Genomic DNA, 22,092 nt, shown 5'->3' with positions numbered 1-22,092 from the left:
ACAAGGTAAAAGTAAAATAAAAACATAAAAGCGATAGTCACAGAGCATGGCTTAAAATGAATGCAACTTACCTGAAAATAATAGTTAAGGAAGTACATTTGCATTAATTTGCCAATTAAATCCAATAAATATACAACTCACAGCTCTTATAACCAACTTCTTGAAACAAACATTAATTATATGTCTGTTTACATTAAATCTGTAATTACTATAATCTATTCAAAGTACAACTAATTTATGTAAAAAACAAAGCCTCCTATCTTCCTTTATAATTCAAAACCAGCAAAACTCACATACCAACATTATAATAAATAATTCTGATAGTCTAAAGGTAATTGCAATCTTGTGTCCAAAACAGATTATGTTCAAACATACAAAGTAACAGCTTTTCAATATTGTGGTAATTCTAACCAAGAAGCACCATCCAGCCATTTATTTACAATGCACTTTGACCAAATTAAAATGGAGATGCTCCAGTCATAGTTTCTGGTTTTTGTGGGCTTTTTTTGTTTGCTTTTTTCGTTAATCTGTCAAAATCAATTGTAACTTGAAAAGTCGCCACATACTAAACATGCTTCACTTGTTCCTACCAAGAAACTATGTTTCCATCTCACTTTTTTTTTATATGGTCATAAAGCTGTGAAGGCACCACCATGTCATAAATAAAAAAAAACGTAGCATCTATCACCAGGCATGCCAGAATTAAGTATGACTCTCACAGCAAAGCCACATTAACTGCTCTCCAGTTCGAGAACAAAACCACAAATACCACACAGAGATGGTATAACTGCACAACTGCTAAAAGCTCAAAAGTTTATATATGTCAGTATGCACACAGAATTCTACTACAACTGCTCAGCATTTACAGATTTAAGCAGAACCACTAACAATTCAGCTTTCTACTGCACTTAACTGACACCTCATATAATCTTCACAAGAAGTCCAACTCCTCACATTCTACAATCAACTAGGCTTGAAAACTGGGACTAATCCTTTCAGCAGAAGTTTCAGCTTCTCCATACTGAAAGACTTAGCAAATGCAGTTATATGCCAAAATAAGCACCTTCCATTACCCCTCTTAATATAGGACTTGACCTTGCATGCACCTTAAAAAAACAACTGAACTAACTAAAGACTTAGCAACAGGAGAAAAAAAACAATATTAAGTAGACTTAGCAAAGCTCATCAGATGACATCCAATGAGCTGATATGAGTAACAAAGATGTTTAAGAGAAAATACGTTTTCGCCAGTTATGGACATAACATGGTGTCTTAAATACAGCACAACTTTCAAAAGCCATCTTTTCTTTCCAGATGTTGTAAAACTTGAGAATGTCAACACAGAACTAAAAACAAACAAACAAACAAAAACAAAACAAAAAAACCCCACCACCCTAAGAATTTCCAGTACAGACGCACAATCCAAGTTCAGCCCTGATGCCTGAGTTTAGTTAATAATTTTTCCCTCTGGTGACAAATAATTTATGAAAAAGATAGACCTTCTTGAAGAGTCTTTCCCTTTGGAGAAAAACAAGCAAAGAAACAAATACTCTTCATGCCCTATCTAGAAATCTCCTGGATTTGTCTGTAAATTATGACACTATCTCAAAATTAGAAGATGAATCACATATCATACTATCTGAAAATGTTTTACGTATTTTTTAGACAATGACTAGCAACAAGCATTCACCCACTACTGTGACTTAAGTATACTGCAAAACAACCTTTCAATTTGGGTGTCTGCATGAGCTCTTTTGAGCAAAATCATTCTTGCTATTGCAATTACCATTAAACACAGGACTCTAAATGACTTTTAAACACAGGATCTGTGATAGCGAATACCAAAACTTCAGAACAAACCCAAAAAAATCCCCTTTCTGGAGAATAAAAAGTCCAGTATTTCCTAATCCAGCTCTAAGGTCTTCATACACTAGGCCTGTGCTGAATTTATTATATGGTAAAGGTTACACTTCTTGTCTCCACCATGACTTTCCAAATCATGGAAAATACAAAAGCTTTTATCTCCCAACAGCCACATACTAGGTCAATTTGTATATAGGATTGCTAAGAGTTTAAGAAGATTAGGAGAGGTTTTGAGATCAGGCTGTAAGATAAGGTTACCATCTACACCAGGAATGTCCACACAATTTTAAAACAAAAAGCTGAAACTGAGCTTCATCAGATAAAACCTCCATTTCCAAATAATCTATACTGGAAAAATATTTTTCTCCTATATATTATATTTGGAAGGCCTGGGAGAGACTAATATCTCCCACGTACTGTGTTTTCAGGACATAGCAAAAGCTGCTTTTGAACTACATAATACAACACAAAGGTAAAAATGCAAGTTTCTCCCTAAACTTCCTGCATCATAATTAGTTACTATTCTGTCAATCAAAACGAATTTTAAGAGGAGCTTGTCTATAAAATCTACTTCATTTCAGAACAAGATTTCTATCAGTAATAACACCCATACCACTACTCTGCCAAATCACCCAACTAAATGCCCAAGACATAAGCACCACTAAAAATACATTCTAAGAAAAGACTTAATTAGGCAACTCGTTTCTTCACCCTCCAGGCCCAAAGAACAATGTCTTGTTTTCTGACCTTCTCCTATACCACTTCCTAATTAGTAATTCCATAAGTGTATAAACAACTTCATTCTGGCTGCCATTCACAAAGAACAGCTTAGGAAAACATGTAAGGCCCTGATCCCAAAACCACATAGACACGCGTTTAAATATAAGCATGTGGGAAACTCCAGCACAACCTTGGAAGCAGCTCTTGTGTCTAACTGTAAACAAGCAAATCAACCCATATGTTGGGACCACAGTCCTGAAAACTTCGAAGCTTCAGGATGAACTAACCACATGTCCAAAACCAGCTCCTCAAAGAGACCCTGCTGTGGGGCGGTTTCGAAGAGGAAATCCAAAAACACGTCTGTGGAACTGGCGAAGGGAGCCCCGAAGACACTCAACGAGGGTCTCACAAGGCAAAAGCCTGAATTGCAATGAGCATTTCGGAAGACCACGCAAGAACTTGGCATGACCGGTCACTGTGCTCCGTGAATTCCCGCAGTTACCGGCAGCCCGCTGCGAGGGGCGGAGCCTGGCTCCGGGCACGGATACGGACACGGACACATCGCCCCCTCTCTCTTTCTCTCTCTCTCTCTCACACACACACACACACACGCACACACACACACACACACACACAAACACACACACACACAAATCCTTCCAGGAGCGGGGCGCAGCCGGCAGGCTGCAGAAGGCCGGCGGCCGCTGCGCAAGGGAGGCAGGGCGGCAAAGCCGGCGAGGCCCCGGCACTGCCCAGGGCACATCGAAGTGTGATGAGACGCAGGCGAGGGCGAGCTCACAGTGATCCGCACAGCGCAACCCCTGCGGCTGCCCCGGCGGGCAGGGGCGCGGGGCTGGGGAGCGCCGGCGGCAGCGGCGCGAATGCCGGAGGCGCCCGCCCGAGCGCCAGCACTGCGGGCCGCCCGCGCTCCGCACCGCCGCATCCCGACCGACCGTCGGGGAAAGAGCCATCGCCGCGCCGGGCACCGGCTCAAAGGCGGCCCCGACCACTTCGCCGCCGGCCGGGCGACACATGGCCTGCCTCCAGACGCCGCCGCGACTCGCCTCGCCCTGCTCAGAACAGCGGGAGTTTGCCCGCCCTCCAGTCCCGTCCCGCCGGTGGCCCCCACCCGGGGACGGTCCCCGAGCGCTGCGGAGGGCAACTCCGCGGCCCTGCGGGCCGGCTGCGCTGCCAGCCGGGGTTGGGACGCCCGGACCCGCTCCCAGTCCCCAGGGGCCCCTCTCCCGCTCACCTGGTGGCGGGGCTCTGGCGCCCGGGACGCCGCGGGGAGCGCCGTGACCAGCGGGGCTGCCCCGGCCCTGGCTCCGCGCTCCCGCCTCCGGCAAGCTCGGCCCGTGGAGGGGCGGCGGCGAGCAGAGGGCGGCGGGCGGCGGTAAGCGACCGGAACCGCCGCTCATGGCGAGTCCCGGGAAGCCGGAGCAGGAGCGGACACGGGCGCGGGTCTGGGAGAGTGCCGGGAGAAGGGAGGCAGCCGAGGGGGAGGTGGAGGCGGCGACGGCGGCCCCACCAGCGGGGGAGGAGGCAACGGAGGAGGCGGGGGGCGGCGGAGGGGAGGAGGAGAAGGCAGGCAGGAAGGGGGCGGCGGAAGAAGCCACCCATCTGCCGCGCCGGCCCGCCTCGCCGGCCTGACGGAGGTGCCGCTCGCTGCCGCTCTCCTCTCCGCGCGGAGCGACGCCGCGGTCCCGCTGGCGGGCAGGAGCACGGAACCCGGCGTCGGGCTGCGCCCCGGGGCCTGCCGAGCGGGCCGTCAACGGCATCGCTGCCCGCTCCGGCCGGCCGGCGGCCGCCGCCGCCGCCCCAGGAGTAGTAGCCCCACCGCGGGGACGGAGGAGCGGTCAGCGCCAACGGGGACGCGCGGGTGGCATGGGCGGCGCGGGGAGCCTCCGGCCGGGGCGCAGCCCACCGCCGGGCGGGGGGGCCGGTGCCCAGCCGTGCCGGCCACTCCAGAGGCGTAGCTGCTTACTGCTGCCGCCGAGGAGGAGGAGGAGGAAGTCTCCCCGCCTGGTTCCTCCCTCCCTACCTCTAGCCCCAGCGCCCCGCCGGCAGTCCGGCGCCTCCCCAAGGCCTCTCGCCGCTCGCAGCAGCGGTGCCGCAGGGCTTGCCGCTCCTTGGGGCGCGCACAAGGGCGGCCGCCCCACACTGAGGCGGTGCCCCCTCGGGACAGCGGGAGCGGGGTCTGTGCCGGCTCCCCTGGCGAGCTGCAGCCCTCCCCGAGCAACCCCTGCGCGCAGAGCCCGGAGCCATCCTCTCCCTGTCCCGCGTTCCGTCCCCGCGGGCAAGGGCGCTGCCGCGGGCCCTTCGCCCTCGCTGTGCCCGGCTCCGCGCCCCACGAGTCGGCACGGCGCTCTGGGGATGGGTCGACGTCTCGGGGGAAGGGGGCAAAGGTCGCGATCGACGGGCGAGCCGGCCCCCACGGGCAAGCGTAGGGAGTGGGGTCCGCCCCCTCCAGGCGTCAGCGGGGGCGGTGAGTAGCGGTCACTCACAGGGACACGCCGCGCCTGTCGGTATATGCAAGGAAAGTCAAGGATGTCGGTAAAGGGATAGGTTAAGGACAGGGGTATCCTTAAGCTGTCACGGTGACGCCGGGTTCACTGTCAGATGAGCAACATTCTAGCAAATCCGTTGGCGTGAGAAGGCACCAGGAACCCAGCTAAGAGTTTCTCCGAAAGTGAGGAAAATGCCTCTATGTGTGTGTCCGTGCTTCTCTGCGATGAGGAGAAACAGCTGCGTGTGCGGAGCGAGCCCAGCGGGTTCGTTTCTCAGGAAGAGCGGCATAGTGGGGAAAATGACATATGCATTAACAAAGAAAATTCACAGGGAAATTTACAACCTGGAGGAGTGTATTTGCTGTCCTCCGTGGAACAGTAATTCTCTGAGATCTAAACGTGCAGACAGAGCATTTATTTCATTTTGCACTTCACAGCAGTGTTGCCTTCTCCTGTGCAGTGCTGTGAGTGGGAAATGTTTCCACAAATCCTGCATCAGTCAGGGTTCCCCCACTGTGCCAGTCTTTTCCCTCACTCCATGTCATTTGGTTGAGGTTTTCATCCAATATGGGAGCAGGTGAGCAGGATTAACAACTCTGGAGTTTGTTGCAGACTACTGATGTGATGCTTGTGTACCAAAAATTTTGTGAGGTCATTCAAAACCTTTCTTGATTTGTTTGCTTAAACTTCATGGAGTGTTTCAGGTCTCAAGCCCTAAAATCCGAAACAACTTCAACAGCTCATAACTCCTGATTCTGTGAAACATGAGCGTCTGAAGTACTTTCCTGTCACATCGTCCACCTTTTTGAGGTGTCTGCACTTTTTTCAGATTACTGCTCTCTGGCATGCACACACAACCTGCATGAAGCCCTTGGCAATTCACAGCTGGCAAAAAAGGGATGAACAGAGCCATGATTGCTTTTATGATGATTCATTTTTCACTCACTTCCTGGGGGGAAGTTGCTTTAAAACTACTCCCATGTTGAAGGTAATACCTAAAAGTGCGTTGTGGCGCAGACTTCCTTTTTTGTAAGTCCTCCAAATATGGCAAATTTGAATACTAATTATACACTACAGGAAAAGGTCTGAAAATAGCACCAATCCTTCATCTAAGACAATCGTCCTAATCTTTTTGTATGTAGATTGTCTTCCAGAAATAAGCAAAGATAAGATATTTTTGCAGTATGGAGTTACTTCAGCTGTTAGTCTAACACACACTCCAGACTACAGGCTGGCTGGAAGTTCAGGAAGACCATTTCCATGCAATTTGGGGCAGAGTTCTTGCAGACATGACCTGGCAGTTGTGGTGCACTGCACTTCATTTTCTTCTGGAGCTTTGGTATTCTGTTTTTGTGTTGGTTCTAAGTTTAAATAAAGCATTTACAAGATAACATCATTGCAAAAGCTAGATCCTGGGTTTTTTTTGTTTTTTTTTCCTGGGGTTATTTTACTCAAGTATGATAACAGATACTACCTTTAGTCTAATACCCTGTTAGGGTAAGTGCCTTATTTGGAAAACAGGCAAGCTTTTATCAGTGTACAAAAAAGCCTTCATATCTGCTTAAGGTCTTCAGGTACTTAAAGATAAGATTTTGTCTAAGGTTTAAAACAGCTGTTAACTCATTTTTCTAAACAGAAACATACTGATGGCTATCCAGAATTACATTCCTTGGTAGTTTATATCAAACAGATCCAGAGGAAAGTTATAAAAAGCTTTTTTCCCCTCCTTTGTTATGATTTTTGTTTATAAGTTAACAAACTTGTAATACTGCCTAAGAAACAGTACAAAATTGGAGTCTAGGTACCTCTCCCAAGGGTCTGGAAGGATCAGTTACATGTGTGATTTTCAGGGTTTTTGCTGGGATACAAAGTTGAAAACTGTGGGGTTAGATATATTGTTTCACAAAAAAAATTGAAAAAGCTAAGCATCCGCAGAGCTCCTCTTAAAAGCTGCTAGGCTCTGTAGTGGTGCTTAAGACTTTGCACGAAACAGGCTGTGCAATGCGATGATTTCTACCATGAATCCTTCATTATCTAAGTTTTGTTTCTGTTGGTGCTGCTGAATTCCCTGATGATTACAAAAAGAAAAAATAGCACAAGTAAGGCTGGGAAGATTGAAAAACTTATCATGGACCTTGAAAATTGATATGATAACTGACCTGTGGAATGCCTCAAAGGCATTTGGGAGTATTCAACTCAAGAAGGGAGACAATCTGTAACCCGGGTGAAGTTCCCATGCAGCGATGCCCGTGGGTAACAGCAACAGCTGGAAACCACTGTGCAGCTGGAACCCTGTGGTCTTATCACTGTCACTGAGATGTGGAGGGGAACATTGCATGGCTGGAGCACTGCATCAGTGGCTATAAACTGCTCAGAAGGGACAGGCAAGGAAGGAGGAGCAGGCAGCAGTGGGGATGATGTTATCCTCTGTGTGAAAAATGGATGAACTACAGAGAGCTGCCATGGAAAACCAGCAATGAACAGGCAAAATGGGTAAAAAAATACAGGTAAAAATTGTGGTCAAGCCAATAAGGGAAACGTTGTGGTTCATGTTTAGTACAGGCCACCAGATCTAGGGGAGGATGCTAATGAAGTGTTTTTACTTCAGCTACAGGAAGATTCACACTCCAGGCTCTGCTCTGGATGAGGGGCTTCAGCCACTCTGGCATCTGCTGGGAAAGCAGCACAGCGAGCTGCAAGCAGGCTAGGAGACTCCTGGTGTGCATCGAGATCTTGAGATGATAGCCCAGTCAGAGGAGAAAATTTACCGCAATAGTAAGAATAATAAGAAGGACTTCTGCAAGTATGTGGTCAGAAAAGAAGGCCACAGAAAATGTAAGCCTCCAATAAATAACACAGGATAACTGGTATCATACAGAAAAGGCTGAGGCAATCAACTTATTTTTTTTGCCTCAGTTTTCAGTGCTAAACTCTCTTCCCACATTTCTCAAGCCCATTGTACCTAATCTAAATTAATTCTTCTTTGGTTTAGAGTAATTCTTCTCCAAAGTTTTTATTTGTATGGAAAAAAAATATGCAGTTCAGATGAGTATGAGAAATACAATGTGGAAGGGACAATGCAGGCAAAAGGACAGGTGGTTTCATCATGCATTTTATTTTATCAGTGGCAGGATGTTTCTCATCCTTTCAGTAGCTGCTCTGGATTAAGCCTGATAGTCAGGCTCTACGTAGATTATAAAATATTTCCCCTGTGGTGGCACAGGTTTTCCACAAGAAACCCAGGTAAAACAGTTTCAGTCATTCTAAATTTCTTATACTCTTTCTTATACTGTAGTCTTCAGATATATTAAAATATAAGCCCATCAAAGTGGGATGTTGTGAAGCTCTTCCATGTTATTACATTGTAGTAGATAATGGAGATTTATCCCTCACTGTAAAACACCATGCATGCATCCCTCTGTTTCTGAACAAGCAGTAGCAGAAATATGGACCGGCTTTTCCAAATTACTATTAGACATGTGTCTAATATTTAAACCCAATATGAAGTTGCATGATTGCAATAGCTACCAAGTAATGGTAGAAGAGTGTAGCCAGACTGAGTGGGACATCAAACTGAAGAAAAGTAGGTCTGCTATTGCAGATTTAAAAGCTAACCTTAGGCAGTTAGATTCCTGGACTGCATTCACTCATCTCCTGGTTAGATTTTTGCTAGCATGTCTTCAAGGAACAGTCATGGATGGTCTAATGGGGAAAGTGGGAAAAGGTGCGCTACACCCTTTGGCTCACAGTTTGCCTCATGCAAATACATCTCTGGCTGTCAGTCTATTGTGAACAGCTGCTTCTTTATCCCTTAGCAATCTAGTTGACATTTCACATTTCAAGTTAGCTTCTAGTGCTATACATCCTGTGGATTGATGAAAGAATTAGATAATAGAATTGTTACGATTTTGAATTGATATTGATAGAAGAACTGATATATTAATATTATGATAATTGACAAAAGAACTGGAGGAGTGGGGAATTGTTCTCAATCTCCCTGTGTAGAGGCCGATAAAATCTGATGGCACATGGTGTCTGCTGGTAGATTACGGAGCCTTGAACAGTGTCCCTGAACCACTCGCTGCAGCTGTTCCTAGGAAAAGTGATATAGTTAATATGCTCAATGAATAAGATGCATGTACTGTACAAAACCAGCAGCATACTTTAAATATCTTGGTGTGGTATTTGGGAAATCAGGAGAGGATTCAACACCTATCACTCAAAAAACACAGTCCCTCTGCTGGACTTTCAAGGGAAAGGAATAAGGGAAACAGTGAGAATGAAACTAGTCATTACTGTGGCTTGGATACAATCCAAGACTTAAGTCTTCTTTCTCCTCCACTAGGAACTGGTAAATTAATAAGTGAAAGCTGTCTTTTAACCTGCATACTACAGAAAGTAACTCTAGAAAATTTACTAAATATTCCCTGGAACTTTATTAATACACTGATGATGAGGTGTTAAAACTGGAGACAGTGTTGGCAACATCTGAAAAGATAGGAAGATTCGTGTGTCAGACAACATGAACCCTTGTATTGAGGAATCTGGTATTCTATGTTGTAAACCCACAAAAATTGGTAAATTGCAGTAACTTGGGCAATGAGGTCCAAATATCAAAAAACTCACATCAGTGGTGACTGAATTCTGGACTTCAACTTGTCCTGTACCCTTAGAACCAATATGGAGCACAGCATACTCTCAAACTGAAGAACTGGAAACCTAAAAAATCATATATGAAAAGGCTATTATGTAACAAAAACAAGTGACTATTGCAATCAACCATTATGCCTGCTGGAATTTTTTGAATCACAACAGAAATTGAACAAACTGCTGGATATCATTGGTGTGATATTTTTATGGGATTCACACCATCTGCATCCGGCATATTGCATTTTATATGCTAGGATCATTGTATTGCTGTGTTCTATTAGCTTTTTTTTATTCTTGTGCTGGTATATTTGTGTATTGCTTTTCTCTCCATGTCAAGAATATATCAAATTTAACACATCAACTGTTAAATTATTACCTACCTGTGATAATATTATCTCCTTCCAGATGTTGCATTGTAATGTATAAGAAATGTTAGTATTATCAACAGAAGATCTGCAAGGGCTACTCTGAAAGCTAGGTTTATATTTGCTTATTCACTGACAGATCTTCAGAGGCTGGTTAAAAGAAATAATTGGTGTGTGGTCTTGAACTGTGGCCAAATTTCAGATTTCTTTTTTTTTCTCCTCAAAATACCTTTAAATATCATTGTACCTTCCCTAAAGAATTAAAAGCTACAAGAAAGGAGGGAGGAACAAACAGCTATTTGATTCAGAGCATAGGCATTATCTATCATAGTGACTGGAATTTAGTTAGAGGGTGAGAAGAGGATAGGCTAGAATAAAACACCTTGAACTAGAGCACTGACAGAACATTAGCACTGGTGTTTTTGTTTAGGTAACAGAATTTATTGTCTGCCTTGATTAATGTTTCACAGGCTTTGTGTGTTCCTTCCCATCAAATGCATGCTGAAGTAATTCATCCTATCCCAGGTTGAAGTTTCCTGGAGAAATAAAACCAGAAATTTAAAAAATGGGTTTGAATGACAGAAACCATCATTAGTGACTGTGTGGCTCTGAGGCACAGGAGAATTTACAAGATGTCTACATTTGGAATTGACAGGTTCTGGCTCTCAGTGCCTCTGGAGGCTGCATTTCACTCTTAGGCATATTTAGCAAGTAGTAGAGAAATTACCTGTTCATCCACCAAAGCCAGAAAACACACCTACAGAGGCACTGATTATACTGTGATATTTATCTCCTTGCTTGACAGAGCTACGTATTTCATTGATGCACATGTTTTTTTTGTTCTGTTTTGGGGTGGGTTTTTTTGTGTGTTGTTTTTTGGTTTTTTTTTTTTGCTTTGACATGCTGCATAACATTGGTGAAAAGAAAGGATTCTGTCAACAGAGCAGGAGAACATCCATCCCTGTTAATGGAGAATCTGTACTGTACTGAGTTTCCTTTTCTCCAGTTAGACCCCAACAAGTGAATTAACATTTTCATGTGAATGTCCATGTGTACTGAGAAGCAAATCTAGGATGAGGTGGCAAAGATTGATATTGCTTGTTTTGCCTGCTAGTCTTTGATTTTCAGATGGATGAGACAGAAAGACCCCTCAGGTGTATTCAGTCAACACATGGAGGCAGTTAGGCAGTGAAGTGTACAACAGGCTAAGTGTGCTGTGTCTTACCCAACTTTTTAATGGTTCTCTCTGTGGACAGTCCTGTTTCTTTCATAAAATCATCTCCAGAGCAAGGTGCTGCTTATAGCTTGGTTAAGGACAAGGCTCTAAAAGGAGACTCCCTCACTGAATGACAAACTTGAGATATAATGAATATTTTCATTTCGCTTTGACTAAGATGCCTTTCCCTCCTGATCAGTACAACCCTGTCCTATCTCACAATAGTAGGTTTTCTGGATGAGTTTGGCCAAACAAATGCCATTTTGCCTGAGGCAGCTGAAATCACTGTCAGCATGTTACTGGTCTGCTCTTCCCCTGCACCCTTTCAAAGCCACTCTGCTAACCAGATGAAAGGAACACACTGGAGGAGCACGACTCCTTGATTAGTACCTAAAACAAAATGCCATTTGTGTCTTTATCAGCATGGTTTATGAGTAATGTAATATGATAGCAGCTGGTGCAGAAGCAGATTAAACAGCTCACACCCCTCTGATGTTAGAAGATGTTTGCTGGTGTTTGATTTGCAGCAGCCTGGACTGACCGACAGTGCAGGGCAAAGTACTGCTGTAACAGATAGCAGATGACAGATAGATCATGGGTCTGCATGCAGCAGAAGTGGGAGCATGCAAGTTTCTGAGAGGGTATTGTGACAGAACACACAATATATCCAGAGAGGAGCAAATACTCCCGAGCAATATCTCTCACTTGTGTATCAATTAAGAGTACAAATCTTCAAGGGTCCCCAAAGGATAAATTTCCTGTTTCAGTGGTCAATATGATAGCAAAAAAAGAGTCCAGAATCACTGCATCAAGTGTATTTTTCACAAAGATTGAAGAACCTTGCTGAAATCAGAGGCATTGAAAAGTGGCTGCGAGGACTGATGCGGGAAGGATAGTGCAGTTGGTGTTGCATCTTTGTCTTGCCAAGAAAGGCATCAGACTTACTTGGTATTTGCTATAGTGTCTGCATCTCACATCATCATGTCCAGGAGACAGAAAAGAAAATTCAACTGGTCCTGAATTGACTGTGTTGGGAAAGTGATGGTGCTTGAATCAATTAAAATTCCTGCAGAAAAGTGCTCATCCCATAAACATCTGTGTGGCCAAGTCATCACAATGCATTAGTGCAGATTACCTCACTTCAGGCTCCAAGTAGGTCTGACAGCAGCTGTCTACTGTGAAAAGGGCCATGGGGATGTGTAGAGCAATAGACAGGGCAGAAAGATAGATCATTCCAGTGTGCAGTGAGAGGAGGTGAAAGAAGGAGTGAGGTGAGCTATAGATTTGATTCTGGCCATTTGATTTGTGTGTGACAGAGCCAAAAGATTCCTGAAGACAGGCCTGTCTTTTGAGTCAGTCCTAACTGAAACCAGAGACCCTCAGTCATTTGTACTTGGCACTTCATAGAGAACACCATGGGACCCATGAGGTACACAAACCCTCATGGGAGTTCTCCACTGAACTAATGCATGGGTAAGCAAGAAAGCAGAGCAAGGACCGATCTAGCATCAGCTTAAATGGCACCTGCAGCACCAGCATTTCATTTCCTGTGTCTGACAACAGCTGAAAAACCTTGACTGAGTCTAGGGAAGAACAAGGTCCTAAAGCTCCCTCTGACCATAAATATGTGCAAGGATTCTAGCTGAAAGGTCAGGATTATGGTGCCCAAGATGGCATAAGAGCTCTGTAGCCCAGCTATGAGGTAGAGCTAAGCCCCATATCCAATATAGCATATTGGTAACATCTTCCATTCTACAAGCCTCACTGTACCTCGCTGCCTGTAGAGAAGATGCAAATGTCAGGAGCTTGATAGTGGAACAAGATCCAGAAAGAATCCAGACAGTGCTGCAGGAAGAAAAAATTTAGGAAATCCTCTTCAGTTGGATGTAGCAAACCATACTTTGGAACTGCTGCTGTGTTGGCCATGTCTTCTGCAGGTGATGAAACTATGAGACTTCATGTTGCATCCCAGCTGTTTCCAGTCTGTACCCCCACTCTCCAACCAATTTCTTCCCTCCTACAATTCAGGAAGATTTATAACATGGAGGAGTATGAAACCCTGAGGTATTGTGGTAAAACATTCTTGCACAAAACAACTCTCTCTCCTATGTGACCCCAGCGAGTCAACTAGATTCCACTAGTGTGCATTTTTCATCTCTGCTCTCACCTAATTTCTGATGCTATGTGAAGACCTTCTTTTCAGTGAGAGACTTCAGGACCTGTGCAGCTTTACCAAATGGAGGTCTCCAAAGCAACTTATAAATACACAGGGACTTCCTCTGGGTTGCAGGAAGTACTGGAGAATTATTTGATTTGCAGCAGAAAAACTGAAAAGAGGCAGGAATGGCAAAGATGGCAAAAAGAATGAACTACCACATTTTTAAGAGATGATATTCAGTTTTTGAACTAGCTTCCAAAAGATCTAGTGGTTTGTTTTGAAGACTCCAAAATCAGATGAGATTATTTTCCTGAGAAAATTATAATACAAACACTAGTCTAAAGGTCCAGTATTGACATACTGGAAGCCAAAGATGAAGACAGAACTGAGGCATAAAATGACCACCCCTGGTTTGTAAGTCTGCAGTGTGATCACTAATGGATGTTAATTTATTGTGTTGACAAGCAGTAGCTGGGGGACAGTCATAGGCAACTGCTCCTCTGTATTTGCTTCTCTGATCAAACCTGCAGAGGTTTCTAGAGTTATGCATATGACCAGGAAGTCCTGGCCCTTTTCTTGAAAGTACTGCACAGCAATCCTAGCAATAATGGGATACACTCCTTCTGTGTGTATACATGGATATGGAAATATATATATATGCACTTACACATACATGTGTACACAAACACACCCAGAGGCATAAAAGGATGAAACAAAGGATATGTAGAAACTTCACAATCTCTGAAAACTCCTCTGTAAATAAGATGTCAGTCCTTTTTTTGTTAAAAAATCCACATACGCTTTTGCCAATAACTAGTCATGATCGCTGCTAGCTGAGACATAAATCCCACTCTTCTTATTGCTGCTCCTTAGCTCATCACTAAAAATGGCCCAAGAAGATGAGTGCTGCTCTCTGAAAAATGCAGATTCCGAATCTACACTGCTGGCTATAGCTTAATGCTAGGAATTCTAATGTTTTTCATGCTTTCAGCACATAGAAGAGCATCAACCATGTAAGCAGCTGATCATTGCAGTGGAAGCTGCTTACTCCCCCTCCTTCTCCTGTCATCCATAAAGGCCAAGCAAGATCAAATTCTGATTTACTGATAGGAAACTGGAAGTCACTGGACAACCCTCCTCACATGACAAGTTTATTAGTCTTCCAAACATTAGAAGCAGGATTGCATTTTAGTGGATTAAACATTAGAGGAGTAAAAAAGTCCAGATAGTTGGAAAAGATTTATGAAGGAAATTTTAATTTATGTTTTGTACATTGGTGATGATCATGGGTGAAAGATGCATGATGGAGCCCCATTTTTCCGGAACCTGCTAAGGGGGAGTGGTGAATGAATACTTTGGTTTTCTTTGCTTGCCTGTGCAGACTTTGCTTTACCAATTAAACTCTTTTTATCACATGATTTTTCTGCCTTTGAGCCTTCTGATTGTCTTCCCCATCCCACTGGATGGAAGTGGTTATGTGGGGTTTAGCTGCCTGGTGGGGTTATTCCATCATGGTCTGCCAACAGTTAACTCCTGCCATGGTTTCTGAAGAGGGGAGCTTTCAAACAAAGTAGAAGAGCCATAAGACATGGATATATATTGCTTTTTATTTTTTCAGATGTTGCTAGTTTTAACTTTTAATGCAGCCCTGTAATTTCTGAGCAGAAACTGCGGCTGTTGATTGCAGACACTTGTGGAGCTATGGTGACATTCTGGCAAACCACAGGTTCAAGATTCTTCAAGCAACTTCAGAGGTGTTTTCCTGGGTAAATACAAAGGTCCAGACTGCAAAGTAGCATCTTCTCTTGCTTCTGGTGAATAATGGCACACATTCTCCTATCTTCTTCATCAGCATTATTAGTCCAATTCCTTCACATGTGCAGGGGACCCTGAAATCTAGCACATGTGTCACAATGATCTGTTGAGCTTTGAGGCTCAGTTTGAGCACTAAAGAAATAATTCTTTTATTCAAGTAGCCTCATATACCTTGTGGGATAACTTACCAAGGACTGACCAAGAGGGAGCTTTATAGGCCTGCCTAACTTTATTGAAAGTAAAAGATTTAGCTGGAAATGCTTAAATGCCTGCATGACTCAGGCATCAAAGTCCTGTTCAGAGATGTTAAGGTCCAGATCTTCAATGGTTGTCATGTGCCAAGCTGAGATTTGAGCAGTGATTGTGCCAAGCAGAAGTTCATCACACTGGCCAGATAAATGCACAACATTAAAATTATGCCCTCCAGGAATCTCACAAGACTTTGTGAAGCTGGCATATTCAAAATAAAACAGAAGTAACTCTCTATTGCTTCTTTTCATGGTTATCTATTAGTTATCAGTATTTTTAAAATCTATAGAGAATATCCATTCAGCAAAACACACTTAAATGTTTGCCATCTCCAGAAATCATGCTTTAAGAAGCTGGAACAAATGGAATTAATAGTGTTAATTAAATATTTAATGCCTTTAAACAGATTTAAAATTAAAGGCATGATTGATGACAAAAAGATGAAAAAACACTCTTAAATACAAAATCCTGCAAAAATTAGAAGTGCTAAAATTTGGGAATTTGTCTTTGCTAGCCTACACATAATCATGGAATAGTAGAGTGGCATGTGTTGGAAGGTACCTTAAATTTCATCTAGTTCCAACCCTGGCCACCATGGGCAGCAATGCCACCCACTAGATTACGGTGCTCAGGGCCACATCCAACCTGGTCTTGGGATGGCATGTCCACAACTTTTCTGGGCAATCTGTTCCAGTACACTACCCTCTGAATAAATAATTCCTTCCTACCATCTAATCCAAATTTACACACACACACACACACACACACTTTTTTTTCCTTTTTAATTATTTTTAAAGTTCAAACCATTTCCCCTTGTCCTATCACTACCTGTGTAAATTGCCTTTGGAAGTGTGGTCTGCCCATCCCTCACCTTTCCTTTGGCCCTCTACAGAAGTACATTGCATCCCTGTCTGTCACAATGAGATGAGGTTTTTTCTCACAGATCATTAACCTTCTTCATCTTACATGATGGACCTGCTCTCAGTGTGAATAGTGGTTTCTGCGCCCCCTACCCTTTAAAAAAAGAAAAAAGCTTATGACAGCATGTTTGTCAGTTTTTACCATTGTTACACAAATTCAATTATCTTGTTGCAAAAATTAATTACACAATGCCAAACATCTGCATTGTCCTAATTGGCAGAGATACTTTGGCATTTTCACTGAGCAGAGAGTATTTTTGAGGTAAAGAAACATAGTGACATTTATATGTAGCTGCTCAGCTGACACTGAAAGCTGTGCAAAACATTTTGCATTTCCTCTCCATCACCTGCACACCCTTTTCTAAGGATGGGTGTTGATTATGCAGATACAATTTCCCTTGGTACTAGTTACTGCCTTTTCCCAGTTTCTTTCTGATTCTGAGCTTTTCTGATTTCTGGATTCTGATTTTTTTCTAATACCTGGTGTTGGTTACAGGACAACATTGTGTGGGCCTTCAGCATAAAGAAAACTCTTGTGGGTGCCTTTGGTGGAGCTGTACTTTTCCTTACATGGAAGTCCAGAGATCAATTAATGCAACGATATTGAATGGGAGGCTGAACCAGAAATATTATTGAGTAAGAACGCACCTATATGTAGAAACATGTAAAGCTATTATATACTTTCCTCTACAGACTTTATCTAAACCCATTAAACCTTTTCTTCAGCAATAGAGGAGAAATGCTGTAGACTGTGCATTATACCTAACAGGAGGCTTTTGAAGCTACCCTGTTGTTTGGATGCTGTAGTAATAGAAATTAAGATCTTCAGTGCATGGCAGTTCACAACCCCTTGTGGTTTATGATAAACACAACCAATCAGCAAATCAAAGACTGGAATAAACCACAATGTTTTCTACAACCTGTGCTTAGTAAGCTGAAAATTCGCTTCAAGCAACAATTAGTTGTGAGCTGTCAGTGTTAGACAAGAGATCTGTTCTTAGAAGATAAGTTTCCAAAGCTGGTCTGTGTGCAGGATGTGGTACCACAGAATACAGCAGTAAGAGGCAAAGAGGAGGAGAGGAGAGGAGAGGAGAGGAGAGGAGAGGAGAGGAGAGGAGAGGAGAGGAGAGGAGAGGAGAGGAGAGGAGAGGAGAGGAGAGGAGAGGAGAGGAGAGGAGAGGAGAGGAGAGGAGAGGAGAGGAGAGGAGAGGAGAGGAGAGGAGAGGAGAGGAGAGGAGAGGAGAGGAGAGGAGAGGAGAGGAGAGGAGAGGAGAGGAGAGGAGAGGAGAGGAGAGGAGAGGAGAGGAGAGGAGAGGAGAGAGGAGAGGAGAGGAGAGGAGCGTACTGGTGGAGCTGTATTTTACCTGAGCCTGACACTGACTACAAGACAGATTCTTCACTCTAATAATTGCTACTTTTATTCTACTAACAGCATTCAGGGGGAAAATGGGATATTTGGGTCAAATTTTAAAAAGTCTGTAATTTCATTAGTATATTAGAGTATTTCTCTGTCAATAGCTATATGGCAGTATTTTCACAGAAATGTCTCAGCATAAGAGAGCACTGCAACAAATTCTTGCACAAACTAGGCAGGCAGTGACACTCCTAGATCATTGAAAATGCAGGTTCAACACAATATGATCCTTTGCATCCTGAGATTCTTAAAGCAAAAAAAGTGAAAACGAGTAGCTATTGATATGAACTAATTGACACTGTTCTTGTATTCCCACCATTAATATGCTGTTTAACATTAGATGTGAACACAGCAGTCAGCCAGATGTAACTGTAGTCCCTTTTTTCAGATGTGAAAGTCTGGTCCCTTTTAAAAAAGATACAAAATCTATGGTATTATAGACCTGGGTAAGCCAACTGTACTAATTTGGAAGTTAGCAGTTTTCACTCCCATGACTGGTGTTTGCCTTGACTGAATAATGGTTTGATATATTTTCCTCCCAGCCTGGGGGCTTAGCCCCTTGCTAGACCACATTCTTATCTTGCTGTACAGAAGAGGAAATGCAAAATACCTCCTTCTGGCAGCACCTGTGCTGTGCTCCATAAATGGGAGACAACTAAAGCCTGGAAACCATGTTAAAACCAGGCATAGACACAATTTGTATTACAAACACCTTTGGGCAGGTCCAGTGTCACAATTAGGACTGATACCTGCTCACAGCCCTGGAGCAGATGCTGTCACTGGCAGTATAGACCTTGCAGGAAATGGTGCAGACTCTGCATGGTGCAGAGGCTTCCAGCTTCTCTATCAGTTCTTGAACCTCTTGGGATCTGAATGTCACCTTTCTCAAAACTGTGCCTGCTTTTTCAAAGTGGACCTGATTTTTTTTCATGGGGCCCTGGAATATCAGGATTTTAAAAAATCATAGAATGGTTTGCATTGGAAATACCTTAAAGGTTTCCTAGTTCCAACACCCTGGCATGAGCAGGGACACTTCCCAGGTGTCTCAAAGCTTCATCCAATTTTGCCTTGAAATGGGACATCCACATCATCTCCAGGCAGTGCCTCACCACCCTCACGATAAAGAATTTCCTGCTTATGTCTAATCTAAACTTGTTACCCCTAAATTTGAAGCCATTCTCCTTTGTCCTGCCACTGCATGCTGTTTTAAAAAGTCCCTCTCCAGCTTTCCTACTTCGCCCTTTTAGGTACTGGAAAATTCTGTAAGATCTCCCTGGACACTCCACTTCTCCCGGCTTAAGAAATGCAATCCTCTCAGCCTGTTTTCATAGAGAAGGTGCCCTGTCCTTCTGATAATCTTTGCACCTCTTTTGGTCTCATTCCAACAGACCTGATTCTTTCTTGTGCTGGGGGTGTTGTGTTGCATGAGTCTAACAGTTGTCTGGCAGTTTGCTGCTAGCTAAACTCACCTGTGTTCTTCTGCCCAATAGCTCAGAACCATAAACTTGAGTCTGCAGTCAGATCTTTTAGGAAGTCAGCTGGGAAACAGCTCCGGGGCATACCTTTCAGCCACAGATTCATGATTCGCTCCACCTTCTCTCTGTAGGCCACGTCACTGAGATAATTATTCATCCAGCAAGGAAAGTTAAGGAGATCAGGTATATTTTAGACTTTGGAAATAACAAGCTCTTAGATAACACATAGCTTCAGACCAAGGATTCATTGTTAGAGAATTGAGTTTTTAGGAAACTGAGTAATTTGCAGATATTTTCGCTCGCTACTTGTATAAAGCCTGTTCTTCCTAGAAGAGAAGCTTTGCAAGTTGCTTCATTATCTACCTCTTTAAAACACAAATGTTTGTCAAACACCTATTTGAATGCTTGTCTTTCAGAGGAAGAAAGCCTGAAAAAGACCCCAAGATAATCCTGTTTATGACTGTAGTGCTGATTTGAACTTTTCCTTGCACATTACAGTTTTTGGAAGAGTATGGTTTAGATGTTCAAGAAATGTTACATGTTAGACTGAATTTTAAGAAATTGGAGAATTTATTATGTCAGCATTCTTGTAGGAATTTTTGGCATGTAGGAGCAGGTTGTCTTCAGAGTAATGATGATCAAGTCACCTTGGTATTTGACCCAAACTGGTCAAATTTGGTCCTTCCTGAGTTACTGTTCACTGTTATCTGAACTTCTATCAACAGGATAGAGTCCTTTTTTATAGACTCTTCAGGCTGTCTTTCAGCTGGCATAGTTTCCACTAGGGTATTATTTCAGTATGTCAACCAAAAAAAATTATTTGGCATTTTCATTTTGTTGTGTCATTCTATTTACCCCTGCAGACTATTTTTACACGTGGGCTTTTTCTCCTTGAGTACAAGTCAATCAGAGACCCTCCTGTCACATCATAGTAGCTAAAGAAAAAACTGTAATGTGTAGTGAAACATACAGTGCACATAAGAAGCTTTACCTGTTCAGTCTTGAAGAAACTCTTGTAGTAGATCTATGTGTGTGAAGAGCACCACATAAATGTTCCCCAAAATTCAGTTTGGCCAAAACAGCTCCTTCTCATTTTTGCATTAATTGACACAATTATCTAATTGCAGTAAAACACAGCACTGTTAGTCAACTGACCTACACCAGGAGTTAGTGTTTTCTCTTGCTCTGAATAAATCTGATTGGTCTGCTCACCACTTGCAGAGGAACTGGCTTTATAGACTGATTGAGAGCTCTCAGTACTTTTGTCCAAAATACAAAAGGAGCAGAAGGTTCCCTGGCAGTTATTCATGAACCTTCTTCCAGTTGCACTTGCACAGAAATGAGTGTGGTATTAGAGACTGCAAATTACAGGTAGCAGACAGACTGAGGCTGATTAGAAGCATCTGTTTGCATACAGGTACCACTTTCTGGCAATGAGCAACAGAAGAAATAATAAGTTGAGTGAGGTTTGGTAGCTGTTTGCCTGCTTGTGGTACTGGATCTCCTTTGGTGCTCAGGTGCTCATGTTCCAACTTTGAATAAATATTTAGATTGTCTCTCTAGTTAAAGAAAAAAAGCTGGATATAAAATGGCACAATACCTGTGATTTTCCATATTGATACTTAGGATAGACCTGCAAGCTACACAGTCTTTTAGAGAAAACAGGAAAGAGTATGAGTCACTTAGGAATGAGAAATATATGTTGTTTAAACCACCCATAGTCTGGCACAAAACCTGCAGTATAGTTCATTTTTTAATGTGATTACCATTGAAAATTATAAACCAAGTCAATTTTGCAATATTGCTCCATTTTAATACAGCCATGCAAAGTGTAAAACAAAATCTCTGATCATACAACAGTACTCCAGCCTTCCTCAGATGATTGTCACTTTACGTATGTTGGGGGTTGGTTCTTTCCCTTTTTCCTCTGTGGAATTTTCCCCATTGTCATGCTAAGATACCTGTTGACTGGGCCCTGGTGACAAGGGGGAGGGGACGGGAGGGAAGAGGGGAACCCCGTGAGATTCAAACAGCCAGAAGAGGAAGCGGAAGGCTGGGCCTCGGCCCATTTCCCCCGCGGAGTTCGGACGAGAAGGACGATCGCTGCCTGTGTCCCATCCCTGCCATCCCAGCGTCGGGAAACCACTATCGGACCCTGTCCGGCTGTCTCCTCGCTGTGAACTACCACCATCCAGCACTCTACTGAGCATCAGGACCCACACTGTGAGCGGAGGGCTCTCTCCATCTCTCTCTCTCCCCCTGGGACAGCGCTGCCATCACCCCCAGCCCTCCTGCGGCTCTGCGGGACCCGCCCGCCCCCAGCACCGGGAACTGCAGCTCAGGGAAAAGGTGCCTGCAGCCAGAAAGGGACTGGAACTGAGTTACTGTTCTGTTTGTGGGTAATTTCTTAGCTGTTGTTGTTCTTGTTTGTCGTGTTAGGTATACTAGTAAAGAACTGTTATTCCTACCCCCATATCTTTGCCTGAGAGCTCTCTTAATTCCAAAATTATAATAATCGGAAGAATCACTTTTTTTTTTCAGTCCAAAGGGAAGCTTCTGCTTTCCTTAGCAAACACCTGTCTTTCAAACCAGGACAACATAGAACCTCTTACACATTTCTTCTAGAAAAATAGAATGTTCTCCTAAGAATATTAAAATTTTGTTTCTCCTTCTAGACCATTGGCTATTAAATGCTATATACATTCCAAGAGGGATTTCTTTTTCTCTATTGATATGAATA

At 43.5% G+C, this 22,092-nt stretch overlaps 1 protein-coding gene across 1 annotated transcript in view; it reads right to left on the bottom strand.

Annotated features, from left to right (window-relative positions):
• RNF38 (ring finger protein 38) overlaps positions 1 to 4,361 on the bottom strand; it is a 107,389-nt gene extending 103,028 nt beyond the window's left edge. The window contains exon 1 of the mRNA XM_062513190.1: positions 3,836 to 4,361. Coding sequence (XP_062369174.1) covers positions 3,836 to 4,361 — 526 coding nt within the window. The remainder of the gene's footprint in view (positions 1 to 3,835) is intronic.
• Between the last annotated feature and the right edge of the window lie 17,731 nt (positions 4,362 to 22,092).

This window comes from Cinclus cinclus, chromosome Z (genome assembly GCF_963662255.1).
Source record: "Cinclus cinclus chromosome Z, bCinCin1.1, whole genome shotgun sequence".
NCBI lineage: Eukaryota > Metazoa > Chordata > Aves > Passeriformes > Cinclidae > Cinclus > Cinclus cinclus.
The sequence above is the reverse complement of the archived record's forward strand: the minus strand, read 5'-3'. Positions and strand labels throughout refer to the sequence as shown.